At 46.2% G+C, this 24,404-nt stretch overlaps 1 protein-coding gene across 2 annotated transcripts in view; it reads right to left on the reverse strand.

Moving 5' to 3' along the window:
- Positions 1-1,104: 1,104 nt before the first annotated feature.
- PGM5 (phosphoglucomutase 5) overlaps positions 1,105-24,404 on the reverse strand; it is a 207,739-nt gene continuing 184,439 nt past the window's right edge. For both annotated transcript variants that reach the window (XM_025891657.2, XM_025891655.2), the window contains one exon: positions 1,105-2,625. In XM_025891657.2, the coding sequence (XP_025747442.1) occupies positions 2,536-2,625 (90 nt within the window). In that variant the 3' untranslated portion in view covers positions 1,105-2,535. The remainder of the gene's footprint in view (positions 2,626-24,404) is intronic.

Raw genomic sequence — 24,404 nt, forward strand, 5'->3', positions numbered from 1 at the left:
CTGAGCAGGTTCCCGAGAGAAAGGCTGTGTCCCAGAGCCACCACAGGATCTCCCCTTGGCAACCTCGCTAAGAAAAAGCTCTGTAAAAACCGGTGGTCATGCAGCTGCTTCTTTCCGTAGCTGGGCCCAAACGTGTGCTCCACCTGCTATTTCTACCTCTGTGCCTCCTGCACTCGCGCTCATCCGCGCCATTCTCTCCCGAGACCCAGCGCAAGCCTCCCCTCCAGCCATCCTACCTCGCAACTCTGTCTCTGCTCTGGCTACGTGGACGCCTCGTGAAATCACATACGTAATTACAAGTCTCAGGAAACTCCGCTCTTCGGGAAACCCATCAAGTGCTTAGTGTCCTGCCATCTCAGAGCTAATCCCTCCGCGTGTTCCCATAGCACATTGCTGGCGCCTCTACTAGAACATTCATGTCCTCCCGCTTCTTCGTGTACGTATGTCCTAGCCTCCTGTGTCCACATTCCAAACTCCTGGGAGCAGGAATCCTGTTTTGTGTATCTCCTCGCTGCATCACAAACAGGACTCTGCAGAGAGTGGTCGTTCAACCAGTGTTTGTTGAATGAATGAATGAATGAATACTTGGGCGGCTGGGCACACAGGCTGGAAATAAAAAAAATAGATTTTTAAAATGTGGATTACCTTACATTTGAACTTTGAAACTGGAGATGATTCAAAGTTCAGCAACTTGAGAAAAAAACACCTATTTTCTGACCTGGAGCTAAGCTTTAGAACGCATCCAACTGCACGGACCCACACAGAGCCGAGTAGTAAACGGACGGCCACCACGGACCCCACGTAAAGCTTTAAGGCAAATGACATGCATGGTTGATAAATTCCATGACTTTAGAATCTCTGCTCGAAGCCACCCTCTGTGATTATGAAACGAAGATACTTACGATGAAAGACCAGTTGCCAATTTTGTCTCTGCTGGCTCCCAAAGGCAGTTTTGAGCCATCTGCCTTTTCTGATCCCACTTACGTAATAAATTCCCAGGTCCTAACAACGAAAGCCAGCCCTTGCCAGTGTTCTGAAAGACAGACTTATCAAAATGTGACCACCCATGGCAAGACAGACACGCAAAAATCCACAATCCATGTGTCAGGTTGAAATCAGGAATTTCTTTTTTATTGGCTACTACATGTCGGAGCAAGTTTCTGACAGAAGCAGAGATAGAAAGTGGCCACAAATCCCTTCCCAGGAACGTCTCCCTGCTTGCGCTCATCTTGACTACAGCAAAACCCCCTTGCTTCACGGCCAGAGAGCACCACGTCATCTGTGCTAACGACAGGGTGAGTGAGAGGGTCGTTCCCAAGGAAGCAAAACACACGCAAACAGGTCCCACGCACCGAGTGTCCCAGCTGGGTGCAGACAGAGGCTGCTAGAGCTGCAGTATCCTTCTCCTGGGCACAGCGAGCCAGCTGTGACCTTCTGGTTTCCGGCAGGGGTGCCGCCCTCCCCCACCCCTATCTCATCAGGTCCTTAAAGACCACCAATAAGGTCTTCTTCCAGCAAGCACTCTGTTCTCTACTTTGCTAGCATTTCATGGTCTCCTTCTAGAGCCACTGTAAGATCTGAACTGGGTCTCAATGACTGCTTTAAAACAGGCCCTTACTGGGAGATAAGGGAGTGGAGAGAAAGAGACATAGCAGACATGGTGGTATTTTGTCTTCCCAGGAGGAATGAATATAAACCCCTATATCACCCTACGGGATGTCGTCAAGGGAGGGCCGGTGAAATGTTAAGCATTCATCTGCAGCGTCCTGCCAAGAAATGGCTTTCTACCTGCACAATGAATGGCTGAATTTGAAGGAATGCAGCCGGCTTAAGAGCTAGAATAGTATTATTTACAAAACAAGAGAGGTAAACACCCTCGGATGTGTTTCGTTGAAAGTGTGCCATGGTGATCTGGAGAATGCTTCCGAAAATGTCAGAGAAGGTGGCACGGGGACTCGGCAGGGGATGGGAGGGAGGGAGTGGGCCATCCGGTGGCCAGGGGCCATGAGGAGTCCCACAACGTTCCCCCTGGGAGACTTGACCCAGGATGAAAAGCTAAGGCCTCCACCACGCCAAGGAGAGTCTTCCTAGGTCTGCCCAGCGGCACCCGTGGCATGCGGGGAGCCTAATTCTGGCAGTGCGCTCTGTGCGTGAGTTCAGAACCTTTCCTCACCTAACACCATGATGGACACCTTCCCGGCCCACTTACTCTTTTTCGAAAGGTGAGGGTCCTTTGTGTGATAAAATATAGATACCAAATGATAGTGCAGCTTTAACAGACAACTGAAGACACTGTTGCATTTGGAAGAACGGACCCAAACCCAAACAAAACAGATTTTTTTCTCTTCCCACCACCCCTCCCCCACCCGCCAGCAAATTATCGTGTGTGTGTGTGTGTGTGTGTGTGTGTGTGTGTGTGTGTGTGTGTGTGAGTTTCAAAGTCATAAAAGGCACAAACAGGTAGCAAGAAGGTGTGGGTGAAGTGTCTCCCGCCAAGCGCTCTCTTTTGGCCCTGGTGACTGATCTTTCCTCCATTCAGGTGATGACTGTGGGGCCCCTCCGGCCGGTTCTCTCATGAATCTGGGATATTTTCAGCGCGATGGCTATAAGAGGACTCAGCACGGCCTGGAAAAGGAGGGGAAAAGTCTGTGAACAACTCATGTCAGTCACAGGAGGGCCACTGTGATTGGTTTCTGTCACAGCATCTGGATTCAACTCCAATTTGCCGCTTAAAGACAGAGTTCCCACTGGCTGGAAACCTGTTCCCTAAACCCTGGTTCCTCATCCATAAGAGGAGAGTAGAGTGGGTAGGGCGCGGTGAGGGGGGGCGCCAGGGGAGGAGATGGTCTCCAGAGTTTTGTCCAGCTCCCCAAAAACACCGATCTCAGACAGGAACCCACCAACTCAACTCCTAGAGCACCAGGGCATTTCAGAGCTTTGTGAATTAAGGAAGTTCAGAAAACCCCACAGTCTTCCTCTCCTACTCTCTCCCTACAGCATGTACACCCTGCCCAGACACGTACACGCATGAGAACTTGAGGGAACACACTCATTCTCCAGCCTAAGACCAGAGGCCTGCAGAACCTACTATCTTGATGTTTCATAGAAGACAGACCAATCCATGAGCTAGTGCTGCAGAAATATCTACTCCTTTCTTCCCATCAAATAACACGGTGGCTCATGAGGTACCTCCGTGTCCCTCAGAAGGAGGGGGGGTTTAGAAGCCTAAGGAGTAGATTCTCAGAAAGGCAAAGGACATGGAGAGGAGAATCATTTCTTGCCCTCTAGCTGCTAATCATTTCACAGGAGTGAGGCACTGTTTTCCAAAGTGTGGAAAACATACTCATACACACAGACGATACGGGAGATTGTTTTAGATGGTGCGTGGACATGACATTACCTACAAAACAGTGAGAAAGTCACCCCGTTTTCCATTCTTCTTCCATCCAAGAGGATGGAAGAATTCCATCGAATTCATCAATGGAATTCGATGGAATTCTTCGAATTCTCCTCGAATTTCATCGAGGAGAAACTCTGTTGGCTGCCAATCTTTAATACATGAACCCAAACAGAGCATGCCTCAGGCAAGGGTTACCTAGATGGAAGGTAATATCACCGTATATCTTAGTGAATTCACTTTTGTGAATTCAATTTTATTTATAAAGGGATACTGGTTTTTTCTTTTTCACATAGATGCGAACTTTCTATAATAAATAAACAGATTCAAGTGAAAACAATGTAAGTCCATTGAAAGGACAAATACTAATACAGGGATACTGATGGAAGAGAAGTTTAGGAAATACTAGCAGAAGGGAAGAAACCAAGATACCATGTTGAGAAAAATAAAACCTGTCATTTTTGAGAAGGGAGAGGGGGATTCTGCTACTTGCAACCCTCCCCTAAGCCTAATAGGTACAGGGGATGAAGGGAATGCATGCATTCTAAGCAGACAACAAGAGCACAAGCAGAGGCCCAGGGTCTGAGGACCAAGCACAGGCAGGGCCGTGTGTCCCGAATGGAGTGTATACACATGGCAGTCCTGAGTAACAAGTGAGCAAGCCTTGTTTGGAGGGATGAAAACGCCAGGGCAAGGCATGAGGATTCAATTCATTAGGCAAGGGGACATGCTGGAGTTGTCTGAGTTAAGGGGTGACATTATCAGAGCTGTGCTCTGGAAAGATTGTTCTAGAGGTAAGTCCAGGAGTTTAACACACTTATGGCTAAATGGGTGAAATCATCGTACTCTGTGAAGATAACCAGACAGAGAAGCTCAAATATAATCTTGGAAGCTAGAAGGGAGATGAGAATCTTGAGCCATTTCATCACAAGTGCACAAGCCAACTGCACTTCCCTCTCCTTCCGTATCCATGAACATGGCATACAGAAACAGAAGGTTTTATGTTCTTTTAGTAACACTCCTGGTGCCCAGAAAAATTTCCTACTGGCACATTCTGCGAGGTCATATTCCACGTGATGCCCATATAGGGGCATCTGGATCCTTGAGGAGCCAAGCATCCATTTTGTACGGAAATCAGATTATTAGCTTTTGTTGCCTTTCCTGTCTTCTCTTCCCTCTCCTCACACCCCCAGGTTTTTTGGGCTACATAACTCTTCATTAACACCTATAAAGGAGGTTAAATAAGGACAGAGAACAAGAATGAAGTGAAAACTCAATCACTTTAACTGAGGTCCTGGAGGGCAAATAAAGACAAACTTTATCCCATCTATTTAAGAAAATGCAGTGAAATTGAATTTAAACTTAAGAACTGAAAAATTAAGACATGTTTTGTTTCACGTCATTGTGAATTTCAAGATCAAAGACTTTCAACTCTACATCTTTAAGTGACCGTGGCTATTGGCAAGAGGGAAGGGAAGCACAGTTTTAACCAGTACCGTAAACCCTGCCCGAGTTCTCGTAATGGATTTCCACCGAACTCGGAAGAGACAGCTCTGCTTTCCATTTCTTCTGTGAAACATCCTGATTGATGTCCATAGCACAGGAGCTGTCTGTGAACCAGTCCGTCTCTTTCTGATATGCTCACCTACTGCCTCCAGCAGCTGAGTTATGTGCTTATCAGGAGTCAGCTAAATTTGTTCCTCAATACGTAACACACGAGCTCTTCTGAATAGGCACTTAGACTACATGTAAACCAGTGAGATATGAGTATACACAGGAAGGGTTCTTTCTATGAAAATTAAGTGGAATGTTCTGGAAAGAATTAGGTAATGGCACTTAGCTACTCCTGTGAAATTAGTATGAGTGAGATACAGTGAAGTATTGGAGAGGAATAAAAAAAAAATGTCTAGAAAATTCTTTCCTCAGATTGCTTCCCAAGTGTCTTTAAGTTCCCGCTCAGTATAAAGAAATTAAAGGTGAACATTACTGATGAAATATGAATGGGAATCTATTCAAGAGAGATAATGACAACACAAAACAGTGTCAGGATTTTTGCGGTCCTGTTTTTCTTCAGAAATCACAGCTTTGATACATGGGAATCCCAGACTCTCCTCTCCTATCATCCACCATCCATCATGGAAAGGAGCAAGGGGAGATGAATTATCCTGAGACAACTGGAAAGGCCCTCAGAATCGGGAGTGAGACGAGGAGTTAACAATTAGAAGCCTGTGGCTGTGAGATATCTGAGGTAGAACTGGAAGCACAGAGCTTGAGAAGCGGAGAGGAACACGGGATGATCTAGTTTTGAGATTCTCTTGTCACAGACGAGGAAACCGAAGCACAGCCAGGAGCCATGAGGGGCCCCGGGGCCCACGTCCGTTTGGTGGCTGAGCTAAGAACACAGTAACACCTCCTCTACTGCTCTTTCCATCCCACAATGCAGAATACAAGGAATGAGAGGGAAAACAGAGTGGATAAAAGGAGTGAAGGGGAGAGATGAGGGAACAGTGGGACCGTCACCTACTGCACCAGACAAGTCCCACCTCAGATGAGGGGTCAGACAGGACTGACCAGCCATCTGCACTGACCGAGAACAGGAGAGCAGTGCTGGTTAGATGAATGTATTCGACATTCCAAGACCATTCTTTGTGAATAAAGAGAATAAACTAATGGAGACTTTAATGAATTAGGAACGTAGCATCTTCTTTCTAGGAAGTGCCTGACACAGCTTTTCTATGCTCAAGAGTAAGGAACAGTGAGTGCCCCTCTTGTGGCAAACTGAGTTGGCAGCGTATCCATCCAACAGCACTCTCACTCGGGCTCCAACGTCCTTCCTCCATCTTGGAGAGTCGGGAGCGTATCTGTTGCCATCTCCAGGTAATAAGCCTACCAGACTAAAGAGGGATTAGGAGCCTGTCTTGACTTAAAATTTGGATGCTTTGTTTATTACAGGTTTTAACTGCATCGATTTTGATTTTTAAAAATATTGCATTGCAATACTTCATTTGATTGCTGAGGTGTTCTGGTGCCTCTTCAAATTTTGCATCTAGCTAACCTCACCCTAGGCCCGGTCCTGTATTAGGTTTTAACCTATTCGTGTTCCCTGGAAGCACAGAGAGGGTTTTTCCTTTCCCTCTTTCTCCCATCTCCTCTTACTTTATGTTGCTGTGGTGGTGGTTCTGATCCATGTGCATGCAAATTAGGGCCATAAAAACAAACCCTAACCAAATGAACTTCCCCTGACCAGCAATGGACAGGAGAGGTGTAAATGATCTGAATGTCCCAAGACTCAAAGCAAATAGTTAACTGATTTTTTGGAGAAAAACAAAACCTAACTGGAAACACCATCATTTATTAAGCCAGATTTGTCAGAATTTGTGGAGGAAACCCAGCGCCAGGCTGGCCTTGAGGAGGAGGGAGCATTCGGATGGTCAGGAATTGTGGGTGCAGGGAGGAGGTCGCGGGATAATAATACTTATCCTAGCTCCTCATTCGGGGCAGATAATACCACCCAAGAGAAGGCAGATCACTCACCAGCAGAAGACACAGACCTAGTGCCAAGAAAATAGGAATTTATAACAAATGCCACTTTCTCCTCATTCTTAGGGGTAGCTTGCATCAACACCCCCACTGAGCGGCCTGACCTCCTCTCATGATTTTATTCCAACATTTGGTTTTAGTCTATATGCTGTTTGCTTAGTTTCAGGCAGTGGTTCTCGAACTTCAGCATGCATCAGAATCACTGGGACGGTCTGTCAAAGCGCAGACTGCTGATCCCCTCCCTGAGCCCCTGATCCAGGAGGTCTGAGGTAGGGCCCAAGAATGTGCGTTTCTAACAAGGTGCAGGTGATGCTGATGTTGGGGATCCAGGGACACACTTTGCAAACCGCTACTCTAAGGCGTGCTGATTCCCCTACCTGTCTAAGTTCTTTGCTCCAGCCCAAGGCTCAGTTTTCTTGCTTGCATCACACAATTCCATCCCCTGGCCACAGCTGACTGGACCAGGAGTGGGTCCCTGACCTTTAGGCAGCCATCAGAGGCTGGCCAGCAACCTGCCAGATGGCCAGGGACAAAACTTGAACCAGGTGATTGGATTCTTTCCCTCAGGGGTTAAACTGATAGGTAATGAAAGAATGAGCCAGTTAGCAGTGGGAGCTAAATTAACCACGAGGTTATAATTGATTAACCATGAGGGTATAAGGCGCCATGGTAATCCAGGGGTTGTAAGAAAACAGGGACTCTGAGAAAGATGACAAAAAGTTACAAGAAAGCAGAAAGAAACCAGAGAGCAGAGGGAAATAATGAAGAGTTGGTGGAGAGAAAAGAATGGTGTGAATCCCAATAATCTCTCAAGTAAAGTCCATTCACTCCTGCCTAGGGGGCTGAGTCTATAACTCTGCTCGAGGTCTGGTCTCTAGGACCTTGGATTTCTTGAGCTAACCTTGGTCTCTGTGTGCCCTAAAACAAATCAAAATTTTAAAATGAATGAAGACAAAGTTACATTAATCCAATAAACTCACCCAAATTATGTTTTTCTTGGATCATTTTGAGGTACCATCATGGCTCAGCTTTTTACCACCAGTGAGAAAAAGCTTCCTTCCTTATAAAAACAAAACTTCTTGCGAACCCAAATTAATTTCCTCATCAACTCAGCTCAGGGCCGCACCAGCATACCCCACTAACGTCTCCAACAGCTGGGCCGGAAGTGCTCTTTGGTGAGTCTTTCTCTCTCTCCTCACATTCAAACCCATCGATCACATTTCCACCGCGGCTCCCCATCCACCCACTGCTCTTCGTCCCATTGCTCCCTCCTTAACACAGTCGCCCGCATCCCCTACCTGTTTTTAGCCTCACTACACTGAGCTTTTCGGACCAGACTCCCTCATGATGCCCTCACGTAAAAGTACCAGATGTTCCCTCCCAAGTCCCGGAAGATCCCTCCCAAGTCCCGGAAGATCCCTCCCAAGTCCCGGATGATCCCTCCCAAGTCCCGGAAGATCCCTCCCAAGTCCCGGATGATCCCTCCCAAGTCCCGGATGATCCCTCGACGGCTACTCTCAGTCCCTCTTGGCGTGGCTGTCAGGCTCTTGATGGCTGGGTCTCCCTCCCTCCGGTGGGCAGAATAATAGCCCCCAATATGTCAGGTCCAAGTCCCTAGAGTCTGTAAATGTGATCTTCTTTGGGGGAGGGGGGAAGGTTCTTTGCAGATGTGATAAAGTCAAACACCTCGAGATGAGGAGATTTTCCGGGATTATCCAGCTGGGCCCTAAATGCAATCATGGCTGCCCTCATGAGAGAGAGTCAGAGGGAGATCGCACACACACACGCACAGAGGAGCTGGTGGACATGGAGCCAGAGGTGGGAGTGACGCAGCCACACGTCCGACAGCGTCAGCAGCTGCCGGAAGGTGGAAGAAGCAAGAAGCGTTCTCTCCCAGAGCCTCCAGAGGGATTGCCAGCCTGCAGACCCCACGATTTCAGAATGGTACCCCCTGAGCCAGGAGAGATCCATTTCTATTGTTTGAAGCCCCCCAATCTGGGGGGAGGGGGACGGTGACAGCAGCCACAGGAAATGACGCTGCCCTTCCTTGCCACGAGCCCGCCTCAGTCTGCTGCCTGCCCCCTTGTCTCACGCCGCTGCACCCCTGAAACTGTGACACGCCCCCTCCCAGCCTGAGGCAGCCCACCCGCCTCTCGTCTCCACTTCCACATGGTCGTTCTGTCAGTTTAGAACCTGGTTGCAATCTCACCCAGCCCTCGAGGCCTCCTTCCTGAGATCTTCCGACAACCCCACCCCACCCAGCTAGGCTCCCTCCATTCTCCCGACGTTCCCTTGCTTCTCTGCTGATTGCTTTTTATCTTCACTTAGAGGAATTTGTAGAGTTGTTCCCCGCCCCCCCCATTCCTCTACACACTTCCCACTAAACTCTAAGTGGCTAGAAGGCAGAGTTTTCTTACGTATGTCGGTTTCCCCTACAATATGTGTCTTGCCCATAAGAGTTGCTAAAGAAAATGGCGGGTTTGGGAAATTAGGTAATCAGGTGAGTTGCCCAGTGTTTAAGGCAGTGGGTGATTACCGAGAAACTACCCTGTGTTTGTACCCCCTTCATCAGGAAGATCCAGCAGGAAGAGATGAAACTGTCCATCAATTCCCCCACCTACCTGTTCCTCAACCCAAGGGAGAGGCCAGGTTTGTGTCTCTTAGGCCAGGAACCCCTCTCCACTTGGGAAGGGTTACTAGGTTCTTGGGGCATTCGAATTAACACTAAGTATTAACGTGGATCAAGGGCTGGGGTGAAGGCTTCATCATCCAGAGCTGAGAGCAAAGGAAAGTTGTCAAACCCAGGAATACAGGAAAGGAAAAAGACTCGGTGTTTGGGAAATGGTGGGAACCTGAGCCCCCTTGGATCAGCAATGCCGAGGAGGGAGGGAGGCCTGTGGGCAGTGGCAAGGACCACGGGGTTAAAGAGCCCATGCCCCTGCTCAGAGCAATGCCCCACACAGATGGCGGGGACAACACACAGACGTGGTGTCACAGAGCAGCAGAGGAAACCCGCATTCTCCCCAGGATGGCAAGCACCCTCTCCAGGCCTCTGTCCCTTCTGCACGGTCTTCGATGTTGCGGAAAAGGGACGAAGCCCCAGATGGCCACTACGGAGCTTCCTGACAACTCAGGCTGGGGTGACCAAGTTAGAGACTGTCTGATCTGTACACCAGAGCAGTGTGACATTTCTTGTATCCCAGGAGTTGTGGAGTAATTAGTACCTGTTAGGATTATAAACTTGGAGTCATCCTCTGACTTTGTTTCCAATATATCTGAGCACTGGAGACAGCTTCTGATGATAGTGCCTTTTAAATCCTGAACACTCACACAGTGTGACAGAGAGAGTCGAGGACAGGGATCTGTGATCCCCAAGCCCACTTTAGAAGGGCTCCTGCCCATAGGGGTAAGTGGGGGTGGAAACCCATCCCAAGCCCATCTCAGAAGATGGCGAGGGGCGGCATCTTCCCAGAGGAAGGGGCGCCTTTGTCTTCCCACTAAGATGCCATCCACCAGCCTCATCATCCTGGACACTTTTTACAGTTTGCACAAGGGTGCCCTAGAGGCTAGATGCCACCCTGGCTACAATAACCCCGATTTTAGATAAGAAGAATGACTGGCTATTTTAAACCCATTTGGGAAACATCTAGAACAGGAATTATTACTGAAAACAAAATGAAATGTTTTTCCTGATAAAAATTAAGGGTGATGGGCATTAAGGAGGGCATTGAAGTGATGCGCCCCGGGTGTTGTATGCAACTGATGAATCACGGACCTCTACCCCAGAAACAAATGATACACTATATGTTAAATTGAATTTAAACAAATAAAAATAAATTTAAAAAAATAAATAAAAATTAAGTGGAAATGCTAAACACTGCAACATTCTGCTCTTTATTACAATCCATACAACCATGGCCCTGACTTTAATTCCTTTTTCATGCAACACGTCTACCTGTCTTGGTCTACAATAGAACTAAAATTAGCCAAAATGGACACTGAAAAATGACCACGTAAGTCTGAATTTTGAGCCCGACACTGAAGGAACCATCGATCTTGTCACTATCAGAAGCCTGGCCTCCACAAAAGCTCTCCTCTGAGGGGCAGAGAGCCATCCCAAGACATCAGCTGACGAAACACTCCCAAAGAAGTTCAAAGTGGAAACTACACAAGCCCTTTGGATTGGCAGTGACAAGTCTACTAGAAACCACACTGACCAGGCAGACCCGGCCCCCTTCCCCACCACCCTCCCCGCTCTTGCGACTGCAGTAAGAGGTGAAATGCAGCCCTTAGACTGAAAATCCAAAATACAACAGAAGAGTCACGAAGCTGATTTTCCTATCTGTTCAAATGTGAGCTCCATTTGGCTCCAGACTCAGAGGTATCTGCAGAGATGGTGGGAGGGGCAGAGCCAAACCACTGGCACCGATGACAGGCATCAGGCAGAGTCTCAGCACCCCGCCCTCATCCTGTGCTGCAAACACAGACCGACATGCAAGATGTGACAGCTTACATTTCAGAGAACTGCCCCCTGGCCACTCTTTCTCTCCCTCTCTTTTCTCTCCTCTCCCTTTCGAGCCTCCTTTCTGCCATCAAAGACATTGTGACAGGCTGGGAAACGATTAGTTGGTTCAGATCGCCACAATTTCTGCCCACCCTCCTCAGACACCCATACTGTGTCTTCCACATTTCTCTTCGTTCAGCACCTTCACAACAGACTTCAAGGGTTTCCTTGATGTGGAACACACTTGCCAATTCAGAGGGAAAGTACGGTTGCCCACCCCGCCATCGCCACTCCGGAACTGTCAGCAGAAACACAACCGCGTGATGGAAAGCAGGGGCTAAAAACAAAACAAAACAAAGGACCACTGTCCAGTTGGTGTTGCTCAAAGGACTCTCCTTGAAAGCATTTACCTCTTCTTTGTCCCTCTGTTCCAACCACTTCCAAAAGCCATGGTCCAGGTCATAAGTTACTTCTTAAAAACACGGTTCCTAGGGCTGGAACAATAATGAGGTTCATCCTGGCTTTCTGCATTTGGATGCCAGGAAGCCTTGTGCCTGAGAAATGGGTTAAAAGCTTCAAAAGAAATTCCCCAAAGGTTGGTCAGAAGACTGTTACCTAAGGACAAGGGGAGAAGCATCATGGATGCTACTCTGGGCTCCCATCATGGTGATGCCCTCTTAGTGCATCTGGGGACCAGTCAGGGAGTGTAGAGCCCTGGCAAGCTCCCAAAGTGATTCTGATGCATACCCAGGTCTGAAGACCACACTTAAAAAGGGTCATGCTACTTATTCTAGAAGGAGCGGTCCAGAAGAGTGATTACAAGCACGGGCTCTGAAGCCCAGTGGCCGGGCCCTACTCCTTGCGTGCTGTGCGAGCTTGTAAGGCATCTACCCTCCATGAGCCTTCGTGCTGTGTGCACAAAAAAGGGGACCCTGACCCATAGGGCAGCTGTGAAGATGAAATGAGCTAATGAACAGGAAACACTCAGAACAGACATGGCACACAGTGGGTGGGGGCAGGGGTGGGTAAGTATTGCTGTCAACCTCCAAACCAGGAACTGAATGGAGCTAAGCCCGGAGCACCGGCCATGCCACTCACAAGGCTACGCTAGGGTATACAAGGTGGCAGTCCATGGCCACCCAATCTCCTCTGCCATCTCTTATTTTTGCTAGCCCAAAATGTGTGTGTGTGTGTGTGTGTGTGTGTGTGTGTGTGTGTGTGTAAATATATACATATATTTTAATATGAACTGAACGCCTTTAGATGGCCAGTTCTAACCAACAATTCCCTCTGTTTTATGCCTGGCTGTCCTATGCACACTGGTGAGTTATTTGCCTGCCATTTGAATTTCTGACTCCAGGGTTCGCCATGGCGTGCATGCCCTGTCACAGGAAGCTGGGTGCTCTAAGTCATGTGATGGGTGGGAGGTGTGTGGGTGTGAGGGTGACACACATCCACAGTGCTGCTTCTGAGCATGCCTTTTGCTCCTGAGTGTGTCTTCACACGGAGAAGAGATCTATGGGTACATTACCAGAAAGTCCCAACGGGGCTTCAAGATGTGCTCAAGCCATATCTTACACCCTCTTCACCCTGGAAGGGCATCTGGGCTTTATGGCTACACAACCCAGGGCCCCATATGGAACCTGTACCAAGACAATGGGGGGTATCCCTAAAGACCAGTGATTCCTAGATACAGGCAGTCGTGGGTTTTTCCTCAAGGTGCACTTCAGGATCATGAAACCCCAGCCATCTGGGAGCCCCCCCCCCGACCTCCCCACATCTCCCCAGATGTGTGGTGTTCACTGGACTTTTACATTTGGTTTGTGTGAGAGAATCTGAACACATTCACATACTGGTTCACATTCATCCAAACTAGCTCACATTTTTTTTTTTTAAAGATTTTATTTATTTATTTGACAGAGAGAGATAGAGAATGAGCAGGGGGAGTGGCAGGCAGAGGGAGAGGGAGAAGCTCCCCACCGAGCAGGGAACCCAACATGGGGCCCGATCCCAGGACCCCGGGATCATGACCTGAGCCAAAGGCAGACACTTAACTGGCTGAGCCACCCAGGCGCCCCCAAACTAGTTCACATTTGTATGCTTCAAAAAGATTAGTTAACAGATATTTGGTTCCAAAGCCCTCATAGATCTAGGCTCAGAAAAACTGTTCACAATAACAACTGTAAGCTCCATTTCTTTAATGGCATTAGTCAGTCACTTTGGTACCCATTAGAGCACACACTGGTACCTGGCGTTCCTCTCTTCCCTGACACAGGTTGAACTTCCAGGTCCTTCTACGGCCTTCTTTTAACAATTTCCAGCCACTGGGTTAAAGGTGGAGGAGATGTACTCAGAAAACTATAAAATCCTCATGAAAGAAATTGAGGAAGACACAAAGAAATGGAAAAACATTCCATGCTCCTGGATCAGAAGAACAAATATTGTGAAGATGTCAATGCTACTAGAGCAATCTACACATTCAATGCAATCCCCATCAAAATACCATCCACTTTTTTCAAAGAAATGGAACAAATAATCCTAAAATGTGTATGGAACCAGAAAAGACCCCGAATAGCCAGAGGAACGTTGAAAAAGAAAAGCAAAGCTGGCGGCATCGCAATTCTGGACTTCCAGCTCTATTACAAAGCTGTCATCATCAAGACAGTATGGTAGTGGCACAAAAACAGACACATAGATCAATGGAACAGAATCGAGAGCCCAGAAATGGACCCTCAACTCTATGGTCAACTCATCTTTGACAAAGCAGGAAAGAATGTCCAATGGAAAAAAGACAGTCTCTTCAACAAATGGTGTTGGGAAAATTGGACAGCCACATGCAGAAGAATGAAACTGGACCATTTCCTTACACCACACACAAAAAATAGACTCAAAATGTTTGAAAGACCTAAATGTGAGACAGAAGTCCATCCAAATCCTAAAGGAGAACACAGGCAGCAACCTCTTCGATCTCAGCCACAGCAACTTCTTCCTAGAAACATCGCCAAAGGCAAGGGAAGCAAGGGCAGAAATGAACTATTGGGACCTCATCAAGATAAAAAGCTTTTGCACAGCAAAAGAAACAGTCCACAAAACCAAAAGACAACCGACAGGAAGGGAGAAGATATTTGCAAATGATATATCAGATAAAGGGCTAGTATCCAAAATCTATAAAGAACTTCTTAAACTCAACACTCAAAGAACAAATGATCTAATCAAGAAATGGGCAGAAGACATGAACAGACATTTTTCCAAAGAAGACATCCAAATGGCCAACAGACACATGAAAAGGTGCTCAACATCGCTTGGCATCAGGGAAATCCAAATCAGAACCTCAGTGAGATATCACCTCACACCAGTCAGAATGGCTAAAATGAAGAAGTCAGGAAACGACAGATGCTGGTGGGGATGCGGAGAAAGGGGAACCCTCCTACGCTGTCGGTGGGAATGCAGGCTGGTGCAGCCACTCTGGAAAACAGTATGGAGGTTCCTCAAACAGTTGAAAATAGAGCTACCATCCGATCCAGCAATTGCACTGCTGGGTATTTACCCCAAAGATACAAATGTAGGGATCCGAAGGGGTACGTGCACCCCGATGTTTATAGCAGCAATGTCCACAATAGCCAAACTGTGGAAAGAGCCAAGATGTCCATCGACAGATGAATGGATAAAGAAGATATGGTATATATACACAATGGAATATTATGCAGCCATCAAAAGGAATGAGATCTTGCCATTTGCAATGACGTGGATGGAACCGGAGGGTGTTATGCTGAGCGAAATAAGTCCATCAGAGAAAGACATGTATCCTATGACCTCACTGATAGAAGGAATTCTTTATCTCAGGAAACAAACTGAGGGTTGCTAGAGTGGTGGGGGGTGGGAGGGATGGGGTGGCTGGGTGATAGACATGGGGGAGGGTATGTGCTATGGTGAGCGCTGTGAATTGTGCAAGACTGTTGAATCACAGATCTGTACCTCTGAAACAAATAATGCAATATATGTGAAGAAGAAAAAAAAGAAGAAGATAGCAGGAGGGGAAGAATGAAGGGGGGGAAATCGGAGGGGGAGATGAACCCTGAGAGACGATGGACTCTGGAAAACAAACGGAGGGTTCTAGAGGGGAGGGGGGTGGGGGGATGGGTTAGCCTGGTGATGGGTATTAAATAGGGCACGTTCTGCATGGAGCAGTGGGTATTATACGCAAACAGTGAATCACGGAACACTACATCAAAAACTAATGATGTGATGTATGGTGATTAACATAATAATAATAAAAAATTAGTGGAGGAGATGTGGTCGCTTTCAGTCAAAGCTCTTCTGATTACAATAACCAGCAAAGTTCCAGATGCCCGGACCCTAGACGACAAGCAACATGGAGGAGAGCACCACCTAAGGTGTGGTGAATATATAATGTGAGTAAGAAATAAACCTTAGTTTTCACTGGTGGTTTTAAGACACTGAGATTTTGGAATTGTTGGTTACCATGACATTATCCAGCCCATTCTGGTGGGAATAAAAACACTATTCCCTAAAATGAAAGCATTTCAAAAACAATTTCCAGGGGCGCCTGGGTGGCTCAGTCTTTAAGCATCTGCCTTCGGCTCAGGTCATGATCCCCAGGGTCCTGGGATCGAGCCCCACATCGGGCTCCCTGCTCCGCGGGAAGCCTGCTTCTCCCTCTCCCACTCCCCCTGCTTGTGTTCCTTCTCTCGCTATTGTCTGTCAAATAAATAAAATCTTAAAAAAATAAACAAAAAAACTAAAACAATTTCCAAATCAGAAGGTAGGAGAAAAAAGAATATGCCTTGGAAACTCTATGCTGCTGAGCCATCTTTTGCTTTTAGGTGTGGGGCCATCTTTTTTATTATATCTGATATTCTGAAGCCAGTTAGAAGGGTAAGATTCCGAGGTAGCAATTTTAAAACATGGCTTCAAATCCTTTGAAATTCTTCCCATTAAGAGGTGGGAAGAATTTCCCTCTTGTCCCTCTTCCCTTGAAACCTGGCAGGCCTGCTCAACCAATAGAGTTGCAGACGTGCTGGTATGTGACTTCTGAGCCTGGGTCACAGAAGGTTCTGCAGCTTCCCCATATTGCCCTGAGCAATGCTATGTGTAAGAAGTCTGACTCTCCCATGGCCAAAAAGTGAAGAGGCCTCCAGAAGATTCCAGGTCCCAGCCATTTGAGTCCCTCTCAAACCTTCCAGTCTTCCCATGGAAGACCCCAGACATCATGGAGCAGGGGTAAGCCACCCCGCTCCATCACGTCCAAATTCCTGACCCATAGGGACCATGTGCATGCGGAGATGGTTGTAGTGTGCTGCTAAGTTTGGAGGTGATTTGTTAAGCAATAACAGCTGGCCAGAGTAAAAGGCAAGCAGTCTCAATAGTGCTTTGGGCTGATCCATTGCTTGACTATTCATTAGGTGGGGAAAGGCAGCTCAGGCCTAAGTGAAATGGGAGAGCACATAGTTGGTGTGTTGAATGCATGAATCAGTCAGGCTTGCGTTTAATTCCAGCTCTGACACCTTACTAGACAAGGTTCTTCATCTCTCTGTGCCTCATCTTGAAGTTGGGAGGCTTATAATAATTCCTGATTCACACGGTTGTCATAAACATGAAATGAGATACAACATGGCCCTCGGCAGCATCCCCAGCCCTGCATTCAGGGCTCTGTCACCGAAGGCGGCCACAAGGCTTTGCTTGCTAAATACACAGCTTCCAGTTACGAACATCAAATTCAGGCCTGCTCTTGCCTCAGCAGTTTTGGAAGCCAGAAAATGTTATGTTTCCTGGCTGGGTTTAGGTCAAAGGCAACAGAGTTGGCTCCACAGCCAGACGGAGAATTGATTCACTGGCTTTGCCAAAATCTTGGGAAGAAGAAATGCTTCCTTTTGCCTTCATCCATAGTTTGTGCCTTGGGTTCTAAAGTTTTGATTCTTCTTTAGCAATTTTTTTTAAGTAGTCTCCATACCCCGCCTGGAGCCCCATGTGGGGCTTGAACTTGACCCTGAGATCAAGACCTGCACTGAGATCAAGAGTCAGATGCTTAATCAACTGAGCCACCCAGGTGCCCCGAACAATCTTTAATAGCTGAGCCTGAGTACCCACTATGTGTGGACCACTACTCTAATTCATGTTTTGAGTTAATCTTCTTAAAGGCCTATGAGGTAAGTGGTATGATCCCCCTTTTACAGATGAGGAAACGGAGGCTCAGGGATGTTACATAACTTGCTCAAAGTCACACAGCAGACAAGGGGCAGAGCTAAGCTCCAAACCCAGTCAGTGCCTTGATTTTAATTGCAAAGGTGTGGGGTATCTCAGTACCCTAGACTGACCTTCTCACTTTTTTTTTTTTTAAGATTTTATTTATTTATTTGACAGAGAGAGACACGGTGAGAGGAAACACAAGCAGGGGGAATGGGAGAGGGAGAAGCAGGCTTCCCGCTGAGAGCAGGGAGCCTGATGCGGGGCTTGATCCCAGGACCCTGGGATCATGACCTGAGCTGAAGGCAGGCGCTTAATGACTGAGCCACCCAGGTGCCCCTGACCTTCTCACTTTCAAAAAAGTTTAAACACAATTTGTCTTCATGCCTTAAAAGTTTCTCTGTTCCAGGTGCACTATTTGAAAACTGCCTTTTTGGGGCACCTGGGTGGCTCAGTTGGTTAAGCAACTTTGCCTTTGGCTCAGGTCATGATCCCAGGGTTCTGGGATTGAGCCCCGCATCAGGCTCCCTGCTCAGTGGGTTTCCTGCTTCTCCCCTCTCCCCACCCCCACCCCGGCACCAGCCCCCACCGGCTTGTGTGCTCTCTTCCCCAAATAAATAAAATACTTAAAAAAAAAAAAGAAAATTGCCTTTTTAAGAACTATGGAACATAGCCATCACCAGGAAGCACATAAAAGTTACACACACAAATTATATGTAAAGCTGATGCTTGTAGTTCTGGAGGCCCAGCCTATCTGAACTCTAAATGAATTCGTCAAATTCAGCACGCGTAGCATACCTCCAAGATTGTTCTGCAGTTAAAGGACTCTCTCTAGATTCCTAGCGGCAAAACTTTTATCGTGAATAGATGATATAAAAATGCATGTTGCCAAATGCTTTTCCCTATCCATTCTGTTACTACTTTCTCATCTTAATTGCCCTTGTGGTAGTACTCTGGATTACTTCATTCCCCAGCATATAGTTAATTTTTAGATGCGTTCCTGTGGCATGCAAAGAATTTATATATTGGTGCTTTTTGGTGTAGTATCTACATATGCCCATTGAGTCAGGCATGTTAATACTGTTGTCGAAATATTCTATAGTTTAATTTTTGTATCTACTTGTTCCAGTAATTGCTAAGAGGGGTGTTAAAATATTCCAGGGTGATTGAAGATTTCTCTATTTTTTTCTTAGGGTTTTGTCAATTTTTTGCTTTGCAGTTTTAAGATTGTTAGGTCTAACTGGGGGCATTAAACCTTTGATCATTATAAAGAGTTCCTCTTAATCTTTAGCAATACTTTCAAACTTTATCTGAAACAAAGCTAGATTTTTGGTTATTATGTGTATATACCTTTTATTAAAGCATGGGGACAGAGCCCCTGGGCAGAAAGAGCTGTTTATTTGCATGTATCTTTGAACTTTCAAATTTTCTATTTTTTTTAAGATGTGTCTCTTGTAATGCGCTTTTGTCTTTTTAAAAAATCTAGACTCTGTCTTTTCCCTAGGGCATTTATTTCACCTGCATTTAAAGGAAGCATGAATATATTTGTGTTTAATCTTACCCATCTTATATGCTTTTGACCCACCTGTTTTTCTTTCTTCTCTTGGCCTTTTTTTTTTTTTTTAAGTTGTGTTCTCTGTGTTTTCCTTTCTTAGGTTGGAAGCTAAACCCTCTTCTTGTATATTTTTTGTGACGGTTACCTAGAAATTGCAAGACGAATCCCTGACTTATTAAGGTCTAATAACGATCTATGCCTTTACTTTCCTCCCAGCTCCATAAGCATCTCAGCACACCTGAACCAGGATTCCTCTCGTGATGCTTACGGCTATTTGTGGCTGTGTATTCCACTTCTCAGTACTAGAACATGCTAAATATTTTCAGCACTGGAAGGCATTTTTATTCATGTTTTATACAGCCAATGTTTATACAAATCGACCCTTCTTTTCAGCCTTTGTTTGCTTTTCATTCCTCCCAACTGAAGGATGTCCTTGAGAACTTGTTTTTTGTGTGGGTCTGAGAGCAGCCTCTTTGCTCAGTTTTTGTTGCCTAAGTGTCTTTATTTTGCTCTCAGTTTAGAAAGATCATTTCTTGACTGTCAGTTCTTTTCGTCTTCTGATTTTCAATATTGCTGTTGAAAAATTAGTTGTCAGACAACGGTACCTTTGACTTTTATTTATTTTTTGGCTGTCTTTGATTTTCTGCAGTTTTAGTCTGATGTGTCTAGATGTGAATTTACTCTTATTTATCCTGCTTGGGCTTCTAGAACCAGTGGGTTGATTTCTTTTGGTTCTGGAAATCTTCAGCTATAATATCTTCCAGTTTCACCAATATGCCAGTCCCTCCTCTCCTTTTGAGACTCCGGTTAAACTCTGTTACACCTCACTGCATCCCTCATGTGGCTTACCCTCTATTCTGTATTTTCTATTGATTCTGGTGCACATCGCTTTGTCTCTTCAAGTGCCTTGTCATCTTTCATAGTGGTCTGGCCATTTTGTTCGAAAAATTGCTTACAGAAATAACTTGAGACTTAGAATAGCTTCCTCCATCTTCAGAGGGAGCTTGTTGTTCAGAGTTGTGGATTTAGAGTGCTCTGGACTGCAGTCTGTACTAGATACTTTTGGGATGATTCCCTTTGAGTTTACAATGGAGAACAGGGGTCAGTGTGCCAGGATCTCTGCCTTGGGTGAGTTCTTAACTCTAACCATTTTTCCTTCAGCCACATCAATCTGCCACACGAGTGTGCCTCTTAGCTGCCCCCCCCCCCATTAGTCCTTTGTGTGGCAGGGACAGATGGTAATAGACCAGGTTTCCACCTGGACCTGAGGCCTGTCACCCACACCTTATGTAATTAGCCAAAAGCAGCTTCTCCTAGCACCTCTCCTTGACAGGCAAATACCTTAGCATAGAAAATGCTCTGGGTCATTTCCCTGAGCTCCAACCTTTTCCCTATTTGACTTACCAACTTATTATGTCATTGGTCACTGATGCTTTTCCCAAAATGCTTGTATATATTTCTTTCAGCCTCTTTTTTTTTTTTTTCCCCAGAGGGAGCGCTGGATTGAATCACCTAGCCAACAATTACTAGGAGTCCTTCACACAAGGCTTTGCTTTTTTTGTATTCATTTTCCTGCCAGTATTTAAAAATTAAATTTTGATGTGAGGTGGTATCTCAGTATGGTTTTGATTTGTATTTCCCTGATGCCAAGTGATGTGGAGCATTTTTTCATGTGTCTGTTGGCCGTTTGTATGTCTTCTTTGGAGAAATGTTTGTTCATGTCTTCTGCCCATTTCTTGACTGGATTATTTGTTCTCTGGGTGTTGAGTTTGAGAAGTTCTTTATAGATCTTGGATACCAGCCCTTTATCTGATATGTCATTTGCAAATATCTTCTCCCATTCTGTAGGTTGCCTTTTAGTTTTGTTGACTATTTCCTTTGTTGTGAAGAAGCTTTTTATCTTTTTTGGGGGGTACTAGCAGTATTTTATATTTTTTTTTATTATGTTCAATTAGTCAACATATAGTACATCATTAGTTTTTGATGTAGTGTTCAACAATTCATTAGTTGCATATAACACCCAGTGCTCATCACATCGCATGCCCGCCTTAATACCCATCACCTAGTTACCCCTTCCCCCCCTACTTCAAGAATAACACCCCTTCCCCCTCTCCCTTCTGTAACCTTCTGTTTGTTTCCTGGAGTCCAGAGTCTCTCATGGTTTGTCTCCCTCTCTGATTTCTTCCCATTCAGTTTTCTCCCCCTTCCCCTATGGTCCTCTGCACTATTCCTTATATTCCACATATGAGTGAAACCAGTCAGAATGGCTAAAATGAACAAGTCAGGGAACGACAGATGTTGGCGGGGAGGTGGAGAAAGGGGAAGCCTCCTACACTGTTGGTGGGAATGCAAGCTGGTGCAGCCACTCTGGAAAACAGTGTGGAGGTTCCTCAAACAGTTGAAAATAGAGCTACCGTACGACCCAGCAATTGCATTACTAGGTATTTACCCCAAAGATACAAATGTAGTGATCCAAAAGGGCACCTGCACCCCAATGTTTATAGCAGCAATGTCCACAATAGCCAAACTGTGGAAAGAGCCAAGATGTCCATCAACAGATAAATGGATAAAGAAGATGTGATATATACATATACACATACACACACACACACACACACACACACACACACACACACACACACACACACACATATACATACAATGGAATATTACTCAGCCAACAAAAAGAATGAAATCTTGCCATTTGGACTGACGTGGATGGAACTGGAGGGTATTATGCTAAGCAAAGTAAGTCAATCAGAGAAAGACAATTATCATATGTGGAATTTAAGAAACAAAACAGAGGAGCATAAAGAGAGGGAGCGAAAAATAAAACAAGACGAAATCAGAGGGACAAACCATGAGACTCTTAACCATAGGGAACAAACTGAGGGTTGCTGGAGGGGAGGAGATGGGGGGATGCGGTAAGTGGGTGATGGGCATTAAAGACAGCACGTGATGTAATGGGCACTGTGTGTTACATAAGACTGATGAATCACTGAACTCTACTTCTGAAACTAATAATACACCATATGCCAATTAATTGAATTTAAATAAAATAAAGTAAAATAAATCAAATTTGGGGGCACCTGGGTGGCTCAGTAGGTTAAGCATCTGCTTTTAGCTCAAGTTGTGATCCTGGGGTCCTGGGATTGCGCCTTGCGTCCGGCTCCTTGCAGGGGGCCCGCTTCTCCCTCTCCCTCTGCCTGCTCTTCCCGCCCCACCTCCCTGCTTGTGCTCTCTCTGTGTCTAATAAATAAATAAAATCTTTAAAAAAAAATCAAATTTCATGTGAAAACCCAGATTTCTAAAAATCCAGAAAATCTGGCCACCCTGGACTCCTATATTAATAAGGCGATACCTGGAGAGAGCAGTGTCCCCACAGAGTTCCTACTGTGCTCTGTTGCCTTAAAACTAGCCCGAATCGAAGATGTGCCGCTTGTCTTGGCGGCATCTGAATTTGCTACCACGGAACAATCAATCACGGAGCAGAAGCAGTGAAATTATTTTGATATTAATGAGTATACTTCTTACCTGCACAGTCACATATCCAGGAATCTAGGACATCCTAATTACAATTTTCTTTTTTTCTGAAATAGAGGTTCTCATGGTGAGGAGCTTGAAGATGGCGAGGGAAGGCTGGCAGATTTGTGCAAGAAGTCCAGGAGACTTCTGGGGACCGAAGGGACGGAGATCCCCTCCCTCGCACTACCCCCCGAGACTAGGTTATTCAAATTCTCAGCATGGACTGCGCTGACCAGGATGAAGATGCAGGACTAGAATCCAGGAACGGTCTCCTCTCAAGCCAGCCCCCTGGGGGCTATACCAGAGCCTGGCAAGGCAGCCACGTGAAGGAAGCCACAGAACAGAGCCACTGAGACCCCAGGCCCACCTGGGCAGGAAGAACTCCTGGCTGAGGGAGCCCGCAGAGGATGGGTTCTTGTCCTCTCCCTGCTGAGGCGCTGCTAAGGCCCAGGAAGCTAGATGGTGGAAGCCCAGCCCCACCCCTACCTCCAGGCCCACCCATGCCCCCCAAAGGCCCACCTGGGGTGGTGATATGGCTTCTCCTGGGAAAAGTGAAAGTCTCTGCATTTCCCACAGCTGCCATGGCACAGCCCACTGGATAGAACTGGTTTCAGTCAGCGTTGTGGTGTTCCCTAGCTTCTAGAAGGAACAGGTACAGCCTTCTAAGAGAGGACTAGCCCTCTGGAAAGGACTTGAGGACATATATGGGGTAGGGCGTCTGAAAGAGAGACTAGACTTCCCGCTACTCCAGAACTGTGAGACTCAAGGACTGCACCTGAGAACTCTCAGAGGATGCGCTGGGGGTGGGGGTGGGGGTGGGGTGGCGCACATCGACGGTGTGCCAGACCAGGGATGGGCACCCTGGTTACTCGGCTTTCTTTTACACAGGTGGGTGTGCAGCCCCAAAGTTCTGGACAGTTAAGACCATGGTCTTTGGGCGATGGACTCTGAAAAACAAACTGAGGGTTCTAGAGGGGAGGGGGGTAGGGGGATGGGTTAGCCTGGTGATGGGTATTAAAGAGGGCACGCTCTGCGTGGAGCACTGGGTGTTATGCACAAACAATGAATCATGGAACAGTACATCAAAAACTAATGATGTAATGTATGGTGATTAACATAACAATAAAAAATTTAAAAAAAAGAAGAAAGAAAAAAAAAAAAGACCATGGTCTTTGGGGTCAGAGTCTAGGTTCAAATACCAGCCACAGTACTTAGAAATAGGTTATTCAAATTGTCAGGGATACAGGTCTCTCGTTTGTAAGACGTGAATGGATGAGTACCTATCACATTGGATTGGGATGAGAATAAGACATCACAGACACAAAATGTGTAGCTTTCTACCTAGCCGGTGTACAGGATACATGGGATACATATAATGAACACTATTATTATTATTCTTGAAGCAGGAAGCCTGGCTTGCTAGAACAGCAAGGTGGGTGGACCAGCACCCAGTCCCAACAGGTTGACCTTTGGAAGACAGACAATATTCCCTTTGGGCTTCTACTTCCTTGCCCATAAAATGAAATTCATATTATCTTTCCTGATGGAAGATCAGATAAAAAAAAAAAAGGATTAAGAACAGCAGAAGCATCCTAGCTCTTTGAACGAAAGGCACCCCAAGTCACTCCCGTCAGAAGTAACACCTCTCTGCATCAGAGAGACAGGCCCAGTCCCAGGAA

The sequence above is a fragment of the Callorhinus ursinus genome, unplaced genomic scaffold, assembly GCF_003265705.2.
Source record: "Callorhinus ursinus isolate GAN/ISIS: 27379988/994484 unplaced genomic scaffold, GSC_fseal_2.0 scaffold28, whole genome shotgun sequence".
NCBI classification, from domain to species: Eukaryota; Metazoa; Chordata; class Mammalia; order Carnivora; family Otariidae; genus Callorhinus; species Callorhinus ursinus.